Source organism: Astatotilapia calliptera, chromosome 23 (genome assembly GCF_964374335.1).
Source record: "Astatotilapia calliptera chromosome 23, fAstCal68.1, whole genome shotgun sequence".
NCBI classification, from domain to species: domain Eukaryota; kingdom Metazoa; phylum Chordata; class Actinopteri; order Cichliformes; family Cichlidae; genus Astatotilapia; species Astatotilapia calliptera.
The window spans coordinates 2,365,145-2,380,000 of record NC_137443.1 but is presented as its reverse complement, the minus strand read 5'-3'; the positions used below and the strand labels follow the sequence as shown (position 1 = coordinate 2,380,000).

At 45.1% G+C, this 14,856-nt stretch overlaps 1 protein-coding gene across 2 annotated transcripts in view; it reads left to right on the top strand.

Annotated features, from left to right (window-relative positions):
• Positions 1-14,275, top strand: part of cdkn2c (cyclin-dependent kinase inhibitor 2C (p18, inhibits CDK4)) — a 17,058-nt gene extending 2,783 nt beyond the window's left edge. The window contains exons 2-4 of one of the 2 annotated variants that reach the window (XR_013905151.1): positions 355-535; positions 619-866; positions 13,699-13,838. Coding sequence is in view for 1 of the 2 variants with exons in the window: in XM_026159127.2 (XP_026014912.1) it covers positions 355-535; positions 619-787; positions 13,699-13,702 (354 nt within the window). In the remaining variant the exon portion in view is untranslated. Of the gene's footprint in view, positions 1-354; positions 536-618; positions 867-13,698 lie in introns of both variants that reach the window. The other variant, XM_026159127.2, reaches the window with a different exon arrangement.
• The last annotated feature ends 581 nt before the right edge of the window (positions 14,276-14,856 follow it).

The window sequence follows — 14,856 nt, the reverse complement described above, 5'->3', positions numbered from 1 at the left end:
AGCTGGTGAAGATGTTTTTCACCTATCTGTATGACGCAGTCCTTACCTGTCTGCCACCAATAGAAACAGGTCCGCTGATGCTGCTGTCCAATGGCAGGCGCAGATTTTCCCTGTGACGACAAGAAACGTCAGGAGGAGAGGCGGGGCCAATGCGGGGCCAATGAATTAATAGCAATACATTTATTGAGCATTAAATGCATTAAATTGGGATTTGGTGTCATGGGATGAATTTAATATTTAAATATAAAAATGATAATCGCCAGGCACACCCTGGGCAGCTCCTTAAAGCTTCTTCTTCTCCTAAATTATCTCCCGCATCCATCCTCTCTCTCCCTCCATGCTGTGTGTGTGCAGGTAGTGAAGTTGGGGGACTCCCGGGTCATTGAGACTCTGCTGCAAGCGGGGGCAAATCCAAATGTGCCAGATCCCTCCTGCGGTCTCACCGTGACCCACGATGCCGCTCGTGAAGGATTCGTGGATTCTGTGCGCGTGCTGCTAAACTATGGGGCCGACGTTAACATCGCAGATGAAAGAGGTACGGAATTAAATGATTTGATTTACTTCTGTTTTGTTTTCTTCTCGCACCTGGTTTTTATTGACCTATAACTCCATATGAAGGTAACCTTCCGCTGCACCTGGCCGCCAGTAAGGGTCACCTGGAGGTTGTCAGGCTGCTCATTGGATACACCGAGAATCGCGGCGTACGCAACAATGACGGACTCACCGCCGAGCAGCTCGCGCGCGGCAATGGCCACACGGACACAGCCACGTTCATCCAAAACCATCAGTGAGTGGATCAAACTGCACCTTACACGAGAAGAGTTTCTGCTCCCAAAATAATATGGGAGGGATTTTTCCTGAGCCCAGTTAAGTCAAAAACACAAAATAAAGGAACAAAACAAAAGTTTTAGTGTAGTGTGTGTGTGTGTGTGTGTGTGTGTGTGTGTGTGTGTGTGTGTGTTTAGCAATAAAGAGCCATGTAAAAGATGTAGGCTAATTATTTTACATGTCAGTACAGTGGTTTGTGCTCTGAATATTTTGTAGTTTTGTGAGTTTTAAGGCTTCAGGCGTGAGTTTGTTTTTTCTTGTTCTGTTAGTTTTTGTAATTCTGACCTTATTGGTTTAATTATGAATGACCTAAAATGACATTAGTGGACAAATTCCAGCTGCTGGAGCATAACAGTGAGATGTAAAAATTATGTCACGTCAATAACACACATAATGGTCTTAATTTTTTTTTCATCTTTTCAACACTAAAAGATACATATTGAAAAATAAAATTCAGTTAAATTTAATAATAAATAACACAGGGATAAGTGGTCGTGGATAGAGTGAAACTATTGTTTCTATCAGCTTACATATAGATTTAATAATAATAATAATAATAATAATAATAATAATAATAATAATGGATTGCATTTATGCTGAAGCACTATAATCTTTCATTTGTTTCTAGAACCTTTGTGAAACTAAATGAGCAGATTACTGTCTGTGGCCACAACATGTGCTGTGTGTTTAAATCTGTTGCATTTGAGTCATCTTACTTTGCTATTACATTAACAAATGAAATCAAATTTGTATTCTGTTTTTCTTTAATATTTAGGTGACATTTACAGTCACCTAAGTACAGTTGTGCTTTCACATGTTTACTAAGCAGAAGTTAGGAAGTAAAGCCATAAGATTTACACTACAGAGAGTAGTGCAAGGAGCAATTTTATACTTATTAAACCAGTATGCACCTTTACAGGCTACACAATGAATTTAAGGAAAAACAAGCTGCTTTAAATCATAAACATCGTCATAAACTGCTATGCTCATAGATTAACACAGGCAAATATGTCAAAGCTTTCAGACCAGCCTCAGGAGCTGATGCAAACAGATATATGGGGTACTTTCCAAAGTCACACAACTTACCACAACAGCTACAGAAAGCACCGAGTTACTGTTAACCAAACAATCAACGTGAGCTTGAGCTTGGCCTGATTTTACATGTTAATAGTCAAATCGTTAAAATCTGTCAATAGACTCTGAGGAAACACACTGAGCTTTCTGAGGCCCGTCCATTGTGTGCCACAAAACAGCGTTTCTGAATGTAAAGGAAACATAATGCTGCTGTCACCTTTTCTATAAAATTATTAAAATATTATTTTCCAGTTCACAGATTGAACTGGTTTGTTTGTTTCTTGTGTTTCGTCAGCGAGGCTTTGAACTCTAATAAAGCGCCTCTTTTTGATACTCAGCTCGAAACATTTAACCGAAAGTGAAACTTAAAATCTTTCGTGCGCATTAACATAATAAAGGCGCGCGCTCCTGTTTTCATTTAGTTTGAAATTAACCGACCGTCTTGTTGTTCAGTTTTTCATACCGTGTTCTTCTCATCTCTTAACGCACTTTTTTTTCTTTTTCCGGTTTCTGAGGCATAAACACAGAGCTTAGAACCGGCTGATTTTTCGGGCCAGTTTCTTATAAATAGCACCACAGTCATGGTCGACAGCAGACTGTAAGGCCCACAGACAGGGAGGCATTGGCTCGTCTCATTTTGCTGTTCCAGAAACGCGCGTAATTACAACAACAATATGCGTGCGCCCACGCCACAGATTAATGTAGCCACAGTTATGAAAGTGCAAACATATCTGTTAGATCGCAGATGAGACTAAAAGTTGGAATAATTTTATTTAGGCGCAGATATGATCACCCAAACTAAACACTAGCCGCACATGAACGACGATGAATGACTGGTTTTAGGTTTCAGAGAGACGTGAGGGGTGCTTCCCAAAGTCTGAGCTGCACAGTCATGTTGGTCACCGCGATCGCTGCAGAAGAACTAAACTGCTGTGAAGCAAATAATTACACCGAGCTTGGAATCACCTGCCGGTGATACGGCTGTTTTTAGTTCTTCATAACCAGAATTTGAATTAATGTAACTTGCATTTGAAGTGTATCAGCTGAGGGGCACGGCCTGAGCTCACAAGCTTTTTATGTCAATTCATTTCTAGAGGAAACCGGAGGTCGCTGTGTTAAAGCTGTTCTTTCTGAAATCAGCTCAAATCAGCAGTTCATGCGCACTCGCCGCATCTTCTTTAGCTTTTTTCTCTCAAACAGGACCGGGCAGCTGAACCTGCAGCAGAGCAAGTGTGATTTATTTTAACCTCACCTCAGGTGTCTGCAACCACAAAGTTCCCGATATACATGGGTTTTTTGTGTGTTGTTTTTGTTGTTTTTAAACACCCGGGGCTTAGCCCTAAAGCAGGGGTGTCAAACCCAAATGCACAGGGGGCCAAAACTCAAGGCACACTTTAGGTCGCGGGCCAAACAAGATAAACATTTATTGAACACACTAAAACAATGTTTTTTTTAAACATAAATATGAATAAAAACAGACAGGAATATTATTCCAGAATAAATAAACTTAAAAAAAACTTTTAATATTTTGCTCTTCATAAAAATATATCCTGTCAAAATTATGCAAGTTAGAAATAACCCCAGAAAAAAATTAATGAAAGCATACACAAGGTTGGAGCCGCATGTAGACGGAGCTGGGCATTGCTTCAGGAATGGAACTAATAAACTGTGCGGGCCATTCAGGGTTGTACTTTGCCTCGAGTTTACCATTACACTGCAGCTCCATCTGAATCTGCACAGGTGCAGTTTCCACGTAAATGGGTTGCGAAGCAGCTCGAAATTCTCTTTTTGTGCTTTAAAGTAGTGATGGGATTTTTGGCGCTTTTTAGAGAACCGGCTCTTTCGGCTCGACTTACAAAGAGCCGGCTTTTTTGGCTCCCAACCGGCTCTTCGGGTTGTTTTGTTGCTTTAATTAATTTATTATTAACAACAATATAAAATTATGCACAAAAGGAATTACTAATGCAAAAAAGAAGTGGTTTTATTTATATATGTTTATACATAAATATATGCGGTGGCCCCTAGAGACAAAACACGTACAAACTCCAAAACACATTTCTAGCGTTAACTGAACTTCCAAAGCAGAGCTACCTAGATCACTTAAATTACACAATTGAAAGCATATGTGTATTGTTTGTGTATTTATACACAAGCACTCATATATATTCAAATAATTCAAAAAAATGTTCATTTACCTGTTACTACCACACACCAAATCCGGTCGTTGGTACTTGCTGGCTTGTGTAGCCTCTAGGTAACAAAAGCTCAACACTGCGCCCTAGCATCCTGGAGCACTTCTGTTGTGTTTTGTATGTGTTTTGGAGTTTTTACGTGCTTTGTCTGTAGGGGCCACCATAAATAGACATTTATTTATTCACTCCACATAAAATGTAATAAATAAATCATATGATACAAAAACCAACTAGTCACAGTTCAACTTTGAACTATTTAAATTTTCAGCTTTTTCCTTTTAAACAAATTTCAAGTGAAACGACACAAAACACTGCAAACCACAACACAATTAAGTATAAATTATAATATGAAAACAAAAAGAAGATGAATATTCTCTGTCTGAATCCTTTATCATCTGCAACTGAAAATAGTTGTGGATGATTACTATACCTCTAATGTGATGTTGTTGTCCCTGGCTCTCTTTCTCTCTCTCTCCCTCCCGCTCTGTTCCTGTGCTACTGAGTGTAACTACCCCCCCTCCCCCCTCATCCCAGAGCAAAGCACAAGGCTCGCGTGCGGAGTGAAGCGGAAAAAAGTGCGAGAGGGTGAGAGAAAGAAAAAAAAAAAGAAAAACATCACCATAAGCAGCCGGCTCGCGTCGTTCACGTCAAAGATCCGGCTCTAAGAGCCATTTCGTTCCCGACTGACACATCACTACTTCAAAGTCCCCAAAGCGCCGCAAACTCAGTGCGCAGTGCGCTCAGTTTATCAGCAAAGTGCGCCGACTTGGTTCAACATTACTTGGCAACAGAGAAAGTGAGGCAGGTTGCACTGGTGCATTTGTGACAGCTTCACTTGAAATGCCTTCACCGCATCATACATGCCATATCCATGAACTGACAGGTTTCCTTGCTGAGCTCAAAAACTCGATTGAGAACTTTTATCCCAACTCAGCCAGCGGACCTCTGTATGATGAGGAATGTCGGCAAACTCTGAATCTATTTCCCACATAAAAGACTGAAACTGATTGTTATGCCCCCAGAAATGTGTTCTTTGTGTTCTCTTTATCTCGCTATCGTAGCTTAGAGCGGTGTGTGTATTTTCGTAACCATGACAACACGAGAGCAGTTTACGCTGAGAGTCAGAAAGTGAATCTACTGTGTGACTCGGGATATTAGCGTGTGGGCTCATTCAACCGCCGTTACAGGATTAATCCTTTTCTCTTCGCTAAGGCATAGTCTGTGAGTATAATTCATTTTGTACAATTAAGCGGTGAAGCGTTTTGAACCGTTGTCTGTTATTCGGTTAACTTTATTGTGTCTCATATAAGCTATGCGGCTAGGCTGTCAAGCTGTGATAATTAGCCAGATGCTTTGAGCTTATTGCATCTATAATACATTTCATATATTTCATTGTATTGTGTTTACAGTATATTTCATTGTATTGTGTTTACAGTATATTTCATTGTATTGTGTTTACAGTTTCACAAAAGTGCCCAGTAAAAACTTCTGGAATCCAATCGTCTGAGTCCTGGAGATTTTCTTGGGAGTGTTTAAGCTGAATGGAAACTTAGCCCATTACAGTGAAAAGACTGCAACGCAGCTAATAGGGATACGAGGATCGCCGCTGTACGGAGCTACTCATTATCGAGAGATAAGCAGCCTCCAATATAGCCTCGGAAAACTTCGCCGCAGCCGACATCTCCCGATACTGGAGACCCAACGACACGCAATGTCACAACGTAGCAATGCTGACAAAGGAAATGGAGACAACCAGTCAGAGTGTGTGCGCTCAAGGAGCAGTCGCTCATCTGGTACATCGTCTGGCTCAAAAATCAGCATAGCCATTGCCATGGCAAAAGCAAAGGCTGAAGCCGCGCAAGCTAGAGCGGCACATTCAAAAAGAGAAATCGAGCTTAAAGTGGAGCAAGCACGTATTCAAGCCAGCCTCGACGCACTAATCGATGAAAAAGAAAGGGATGCCGCCGTTGCTGAGGCGAACTCCCTAGTAGCTGGTCTGCAGGATATGGGTCTCGAAGTACGCAGCGAAGTTAACAGCCTGGTCCACCAGTCTGTCAAAGACCAGCGCGTAGCCGCCTTTGTCTCCGAACAGGCCAGCCTGAGCGCCAAGGGTCTATCGGCTACAGAAAATAACCTTCCCCCTTCTCAGCCAGTCACTCACCCGCATAACGCGGCTCAGACCCAAGCTGCCGCTCCTGCTGCTATTACGCCACACCAAGCTCTTCAGGGCCCCTGGAGAAGCGACGCACCAACACGACAGAGCTCCAAGTCACCCTTCTACCCCCCTCCAACTCCACTCCTACAGCAGAACCCCAAACGAGATTCTACGTTTCCCACGCATCAGCCCATCCACGGGACACTCTACGGAGGTGATTACGACCATTCTACAACCACTGACCTCATCAAATATCTCGCTCGTAACCACTTGGTGACTTCAGGTCTCACCGCATATGACGACCAGCCAATAAACTATTGGGCCTGGAAAACATCATTCCAGAACGCCATTGCCAATCTAGACCTGTCTGCTGCAGAAGAACTCGACCTCCTAACCAGACACCTGGGAAAGGAGTCAACAGAGCAGGTAAGAAGAATAAAAACGGTCAACATCAGGAATCCAACTATTGGACTGTGCTCAGCATGGGGGCGCCTCGACGAACTATATGGCTCCCCAGAAGCCGTCGAACAAGCTCTGTTCAGCAAACTAGAAAGCTTCCCAAAGCTCACGACAAAAGATCCACGGAGACTCCGGGATCTAGCCGACCTGTTGTCAGAGCTACAAGCCGCTAAAGAAGATGGCTACCTCGCGGGCATGTCGTACTTGGATACCTCCAGAGGAATTAAGCCCATCATCGAGAAACTTCCATACAGCATACAAGAAAAGTGGCTATACCACGGGACGAGATACAAACAAGAACATTTCGTCAGCTTCCCACCTTTCTCCGTGTTGGTGAACTTCATCCGCACCGAGGCGAAAGCACGTACGGACCCAAGTTTCAACCTCTTCACGCCAAGCCCCCCAAACGAGAGAATGAATAAATGGGAGAGGCCCACGAAGACGTCCGTTCACACCCACAAAACACAAGTCTCAGGCACTGCCAAGTTCGAGTCTAAGGAAAGCAGGGAACGTATTGACCCGAATAAACATTGCCCCCTGCACAAAAAACCCCATCCTCTGAGGAAATGCAGAGGTTTCCGCGAGAAGAGCTTAGATGATCGCAAACAGCTTCTGAAAGAACACTACGTCTGCTTTCGCTGTTGCTCGTCAACAGAACACTTTGCAAAGAACTGCACAGCCAAGATAACATGCACCGAGTGTGGTAGCGCTGCCCACGTGACAGCCCTCCACCCTCACCCACCTACCTGGAAATCTAAATCGTTCCCCTCCATCTCAGAGGATAGCGGGGAGGAGGACAAAGCTGATAACCAGGAGGTCAACGCAACGTGCACACAGGTATGTGGGGAAGGTCTGAGTGCTAGAGCGTGTGCTAAGATCTGTCTCGTCAGGGTGTTCCCAAACGGACGAAGAGAGGAAGCCAAGAGAATGTACGCTATATTGGATGAGCAGAGTAATCGCTCCCTCGCGCGGTCAGAGTTCTTCGAAGCCTTCAAGATCCCCGGGCGCTCGTACTCATACACACTAAAGACCTGCGCGGGACGTACGGAGACATCAGGAAGGAGAGCCAGCGGCTACACCGTAGAGCCGTTGGACGAGAAACTGAGTATCTCTCTGCCTACACTCCTCGAGTGTAACCAAATTCCCAACATCCGCGCGGAGATTCCCACCCCCGGTGTGGCCTATCATCATACCCACCTAAAACGCATCGCTGACAAGATACCACCTCCGGACCCAGACGCCAGCATTCTTCTCTTACTGGGCAGAGATATCTTACGGGTCCACAAGGTCCGAGAGCAAATAAGCGGCCCAGGAGATGCTCCCTTCGCCCAAAGGCTTGACCTGGGATGGGTCATCGTCGGAGACGTGTGCCTCGGAGGTGCTCACAGACCACCGGAGGTGAGAAGCTACAAAACAGCCGTTCTAGGGAACGGTCGTACAAGCCATCTCCAGCCATGTAACAACCAGATGAAAGTAACAGAGGTGTTTGAACAAGCACGTGACTATCAACAACATCCAGCGCGAACCCCGACGACGCTAATCGGAGACAATTTGGGGCAAACCGTCTTCGCTCGCACTCCCAACGACCACAAACTTGCTCCATCCAGGGAAGATTTGGAGTTTCTAAGGATAATGGAAGCCGAGTGTTGCCAAGACAGCTCCAACAGTTGGGTCGCACCTTTGCCGTTTAGGTCACCGAGGCAGCGACTCCCTAACAACAGGAAACAGGCTCTCGAACGCCTCGTCTCACTTCGGCGCTCACTGGAAAAACGACCACGGATGAAAGCCGACTTCCTAGAGTTTATGGAGAAGACGCTCAAGAAGGCGCACGCAGAAGCTGCCCCTCCCTTGCAACCCGGTCAGGAGCGTTGGTACTTGCCCCTGTTCGGCGTGTACCACCCCCGGAAGCCGGACAAGATCCGCGTGGTCTTCGACAGCAGTGCATCCTATGAGGGAGTATCGCTCAACGATGTCTTACTCAGTGGTCCCGATCTTAATAACAGCCTACTAGGTGTTCTTATGAGGTTTAGGAAGGAACAGGTTGCGATCACCGCCGACATCGAGCACATGTTCCACTGCTTCATCGTGAAAGAAGACCACCGGGATTTTCTCCGCTTCCTGTGGTATAGAGACAATGACCCTACCTCTGACGTCGTGGATTACAGGATGCGGGTGCATCTCTTTGGTAACAGCCCCTCGCCTGCCGTCGCAGTGTATTGCCTGCGGCGGGCGGCTAAGGCAGCAGAGGCCGACTACGGCAGCGATGCTAGGAGATTCGTCGACCGCGATTTCTACGTCGACGATGCCTTAAAGTCTTTCAGTACAGAGGAAGAAGGCATCGCAGTTCTCCAGCGAGCGCAGAAGATGCTCGCGGCTTCCAACCTCAGGCTGCACAAGGTTGCATCAAATTGTTCCGCGGTCATCAGAGCATTCCCCTCCCAGGATCGCTCTCAGGATTTCAATGGCCTGGATCTCTCCATCGATGATCTGCCTATCCAGCGTAGCCTGGGACTGTTCTGGAACATGCGCACGGACACTTTCACGTTCCAGATCGAGATCGATCAGAAGCCGTTCACCCGCAGAGGGGTACTCTCGACCGTGAACAGTCTATACGACCCCCTAGGGTTTCTAGCACCCATCACAGTTGATGGAAGACGGATCCTAAGAGAACTCACCTTGCAAGCGGAAGATTGGGACGCACCCCTTCCCAAAGACATGGAGACCGAGTGGACTAGATGGAAACAGTCTCTTCAAGACCTGGAGGGGCTCCAAATACCACGGCCTTATACGTCCCTCTCCACCACAGGAGCCCTAAGGAGAGAACTCTGCGTCTTTGCCGACGCATCCGTCAGAGCAATAGCGGCCGTAGCCTACATCAGGGTAACTGGCAAGCAGGGACAAACTGAGATTGGGTTTGTCTTTGGGAAATCGAAGTTGGCTCCCCAACCTAGCCTAACTGTCCCTAGACTTGAACTTTGTGCTGCTGTGCTCGCCGTCGAGATCGCCGAGATGATAGTCGCAGAGATGGACACAACGTATGACAACATCACCTACTACACAGACAGTAAGGTCGTACTGGGATACATCCATAACCAGTCAAGGAGATTTTATGTCTACGTACACAATAGGGTCCAACGTATCCTTCAGTCACCCTGTCCCGGCCAGTGGAAGTACGTTCCAACGCATCTTAACCCAGCTGACGTTGGGTCAAGAGCTGTAGCATCAGCCCTGCTCAGCAGTACACCATGGCTCAAAGGACCAGCCTTTCTTTGCGACGCATCAGGGCATCCATCCGAGCTTCAAGAGACGTACAATCTTGTCGACCCCGACATCGATGCCGAAGTGCTTCCACAGGTGACAACGAAACTCACCCATGTTGCTAAAGGCGTGGTACGCCCTCAACGCTTTGAACGCTTCTCCAAGTTCAGCACACTCCATGCAGCCATTGCACATTTGATCCACGTAGCTAGCTCCTTCGCTCGCTCGACGCAGGGCGAATGTCGAGGCTGGCACATCTGTCGTCCTACAGAAGAGGAGCTGCTGAAAGCCAAAGTGTGCATCGTAAAGAGTGCCCAGGGTGAGTGCTACGCGGAAGAGCTCAAGTGTATCGGTTCTGGAGTCGACATACCATCTTCCAGCAGCTTGTGGAGATTGCATCCCATTATGGACCAGGATCGACTACTCAGGGTAGGAGGTCGGATCGAGCAGTCAGGCTTAGGCATGAACGAGACTCATCCCATCATCATTCCTGGCCGGCATCACCTCGCAACTCTGCTTGTGTCCCACTATCACGAAGCAGTAAAACACCAGGGGAGACATCTTACTGAAGGTGCCGTTCGGGCCGCAGGTTTTTGGCTCGTGGGAGCCAAACGCTGTATCAGCAGTCTGCTCTACGGATGCATCACTTGTAAGAAGCTGCGAGGGAAGGCCGAACATCAACGGATGGCAGCCCTGCCGGCAGAACGGTTACAAGTAGCACCTCCCTTCACCTACATAGGTGTCGATGTCTTTGGACCGTGGGGCATCGTTTCACGCCGCACAAGAGGAGGAGTTTCGAACTCCAAGCGATGGGCGGTGATGTTCTCGTGTATGTGTTCCAGGGCAGTGCACATTGAGGTGATCGAAGCCATGAGTGCCAGCAGCTTTATTAACGCCTTGAGGAGATTCTTTGCGGTCAGGGGCCCCACGAAGCAGATACGCTCGGACTGCGGAACTAACTTCGTCGGCGCTTCCCGTGAGCTGGGGATGGACAAGGAAAACTCAGGGTTCGACAGGGTGGAGAAGTACCTCAGTAAACAGAGCTGCACCTGGGTGTTTAACCCACCCCATGCATCCCATATGGGTGGCGCATGGGAGAGGATGATCGGCATTGCCCGCCGTATCTTGGACTGCATGCTGCTTGAACAGAGAAAGTCTCGCCTGACGCACGAGGTTCTGACCACGCTTATGGCCGAGGTAGCAGCAATTATGAACGCAAGGCCGATCATTCCAGTGTCATCCGACCCCGAGTCGCCCTGCATCCTCACACCAGCCATGCTCCTGACTCTCAAAACAGGCTCCGCGCCTCCTTTGCCGTCAGGCAAGTTCGAGGAAGCAGATCTCTTCAGGGAGGAGTGGAAACAAGTTCAGGGCCTGGCAGACATGTTTTGGAACAGATGGAGGCGTGAATACCTCAAAACACTGCAACTTCGACACAAGTGGCAAGGGAAACAGCCGAATCTTCAAGAAGGGGACGTAGTTCTCTTAAAGGATGATCGGGCAGAGAGAAATGAGTGGCCCATGGGCATCATCACGAAAGCCTTTCCAGGGAAGGACGGTCTGGTCCGGAGAGTCGAACTGGAGGTCGTTAAAGATGGAAATAGAAGAGGATTCTCTCGTCCCATTACAGAAGTAGTTCTGCTTCTTTCTCCAAAGTCTGACTCTGCCAATTGATGTGGGCTCTTAAAGACCCCAAGCGGGGAGTGTTATGCCCCCAGAAATGTGTTCTTTGTGTTCTCTTTATCTCGCTATCGTAGCTTAGAGCGGTGTGTGTATTTTCGTAACCATGACAACACGAGAGCAGTTTACGCTGAGAGTCAGAAAGTGAATCTACTGTGTGACTCGGGATATTAGCGTGTGGGCTCATTCAACCGCCGTTACAGGATTAATCCTTTTCTCTTCGCTAAGGCATAGTCTGTGAGTATAATTCATTTTGTACAATTAAGCGGTGAAGCGTTTTGAACCGTTGTCTGTTATTCGGTTAACTTTATTGTGTCTCATATAAGCTATGCGGCTAGGCTGTCAAGCTGTGATAATTAGCCAGATGCTTTGAGCTTATTGCATCTATAATACATTTCATATATTTCATTGTATTGTGTTTACAGTATATTTCATTGTATTGTGTTTACAGTATATTTCATTGTATTGTGTTTACAGTTTCACAAAAGTGCCCAGTAAAAACTTCTGGAATCCAATCGTCTGAGTCCTGGAGATTTTCTTGGGAGTGTTTAAGCTGAATGGAAACTTAGCCCATTACACTGATGGTGATTTAAACCGTTAGCTCAGATAAAATTTGCGGTTTGGGTTATGGTGATAATTACATGCTCCTAACATCTGATTTGTCTATCTCCTCTGCTGCCAACGCAATTAAACTTGCTTTCACAACAGCTTCACTTTGTGATTTTGCTCTGGTGACAAACGTCTGCTGAAATGTCAGATTCTTCTTTAGCTCTTCTCCTTTCTGTAGTTTCTGCATTTAGGTTTTTCAGCTTATCCTGATGTTTTGTCTTGCAGTGCCGTCTTAAATTAAATTCCTTAATTACAGCCACTTTAGCTCCACTAATAAGGCACACGGGTTTACCAGCATGTCTGTAAACATATATTCAGTCTCCCACTGGCACTGAAAGGCTCTGCTTTCAGAATCAACTTTTCTCTCCACCATTGTGAGCGGCTAGCTTCACAATAACAGAAGTTTGACTTGATTGAGCGGGAATGTTCCCAGTTAGCCTAGCGTTCGAAAAGGAGGCTGCAGCTCTGCATTATGGGATCTGTAGTTTGTGTGTTATTAGCACCTGGCCATCGCCGGGCCATGCATAACAATAACAAGTTTGACACATGTGCCCACATGTTGAAGATTTATTAGGCTGTGTTTTGAGTTTTGGTCGAAAAAGAATAATATACATATCACATATGCAGGACACCGTAAACTAGTTTTTTAATTAAGCAGCAAGGCAGAACAAAGTCAGGGCTGTATCAAGACACGAGGACTAAACCCCAATTCAACCAGACCCAGAACTGATCCGGAATTAAAACAGGACTACAACAGTTCAAACATGTCTGTCTCACCTGCTCTTGTTCCCTCTCTGCTCCTCTCTCTCCCTCTTTGTGCTGACAATCAAGCCAAACACCAACATCATCAAATATACAGTTTACATACTCTTCAGGTAAAAACACAAACACTTTAATTGTAAAACATCAAATCAGACTAAAAATTTAGATATTTAGATAATGGAGGTCCACAGGTCTTTTCCTGGTGTCTTGGTTGATATCTCTTGATTTTCCCATGCCATGGCTTAAGCCCAGTAAGCCCCCCCACCTCAGCTCCACCAATGCTGGTGACAAAGCTTTCATTTATGGACCAAAAGCAATAATTAAGAGATGTGTTAGACGAGCCTGGACAAGAATTATTCATTCTGAGGCAAATGACAGCGTTGTGGAGGATGTAAGCGGGCTGAGCGCAACGAACAGTTTAAAGGTGACAAACCAGTTTTGTCTTTTGCTTCGGAACAAACAGAGGTTTCAATGTCAGTTAAAATTTATCCCAGGGTTAAAATCAAATTTGCGCTCATGCCTCGTGGAGCTGACGACACAGTGAAAATGTTTAACTTTTATAGACTGTAAAACACATTGTAGTTCCACTTATTTTATAATTTTTCAGGTCTAATTTTAGTTAGTATGCATGGATGCAGAGGTTAAATATGTGCCATGAACTTCCACATTTTTCTCCCACAGGTAAGAGGAAGGATGTGATTAAGAGAGCCTGGAGTCTGTTTGGAAAGCAACTTCTTCTTCTGATCTTTTGTTTGTTTTTGTTTTGTTTCTACAAAAACTAAAGAACACAAATCTGGGATTTATATTCACAGTCTGGTGGAAAGAATACTTTGCAACACTTGCTTACTAAATGAGAGAATGTGACTCTTTCATATGGTTATTGAAAAACTGTGAAGCTGAGTGCATAAAAGTGTTTTTCATTGTTATTTTTATGCATTTACCAAACTAATACCTTACATACTGTGAAACATTGCTTTCACATTCACCATTAGGTGCATCTACACACTTCCGACACAGTCACATAAACATTAACTTCTTTTTGATGCTGCATTTTGTTTGATGGTGTTATGTTCTGGTCATCAATGAAAGCTCTCAGAAAACCCCTGGCACCTTTGTGTCTGGGCTAACATTTATCTAAAGCTTCAAAGTTAGTACAAAGTTATGTTGTACCAAACAGCAAGCATCAAAGTGTATCATCTAATTGTAACCTACGGTCTTCTGTTTTTTGTGCACGCAAATAAATCACACGTGAAATTTTCTTCTTCTGTATTGTCTGTTTTATTATTTTCCTTTAGCACATCACAGTCATATTTACTCTTACCAACAAGAAAAGGTTTTGCAAGTAACCATTAAAACTTTACTTACCCTACTCTTTAAATCTTTAGTAGGTTTTTTAAAAATCCAAAGAATTCACCTAAAATTCCTGTGAGTTTGGTTATCTTAATTAGAAGCCCTCACTCTGGGTTTGTGACTAAGCAAAACTTTGTGCAGCTTTGTGCTGAGCAGACATGATTCACTTTCCAGCGTCGGTTGTGGGTGTGTTCGGGGATTTCTACACATCCCTTCATAACTGAAAAGCTTATGAAAGGATCACAGATGTACACATAGTGTGGTACATTTGTTATTTTTTGCATATTTGTCGCAGTAAAAAAGTTTCAGATGAAAAACATTTTATGTTAGAACACCCAATGAATCCAAGGTCCACAACTGATGATGCGTCTTAAAAAATATTTAATACTTTAAATTAGAGATGGCACAATACCACTTTTTTATGTCCGATACCGATATCATAAATTTGGATATCTGCCGATACCGATCAGAATCCGATATAGTGTGTTT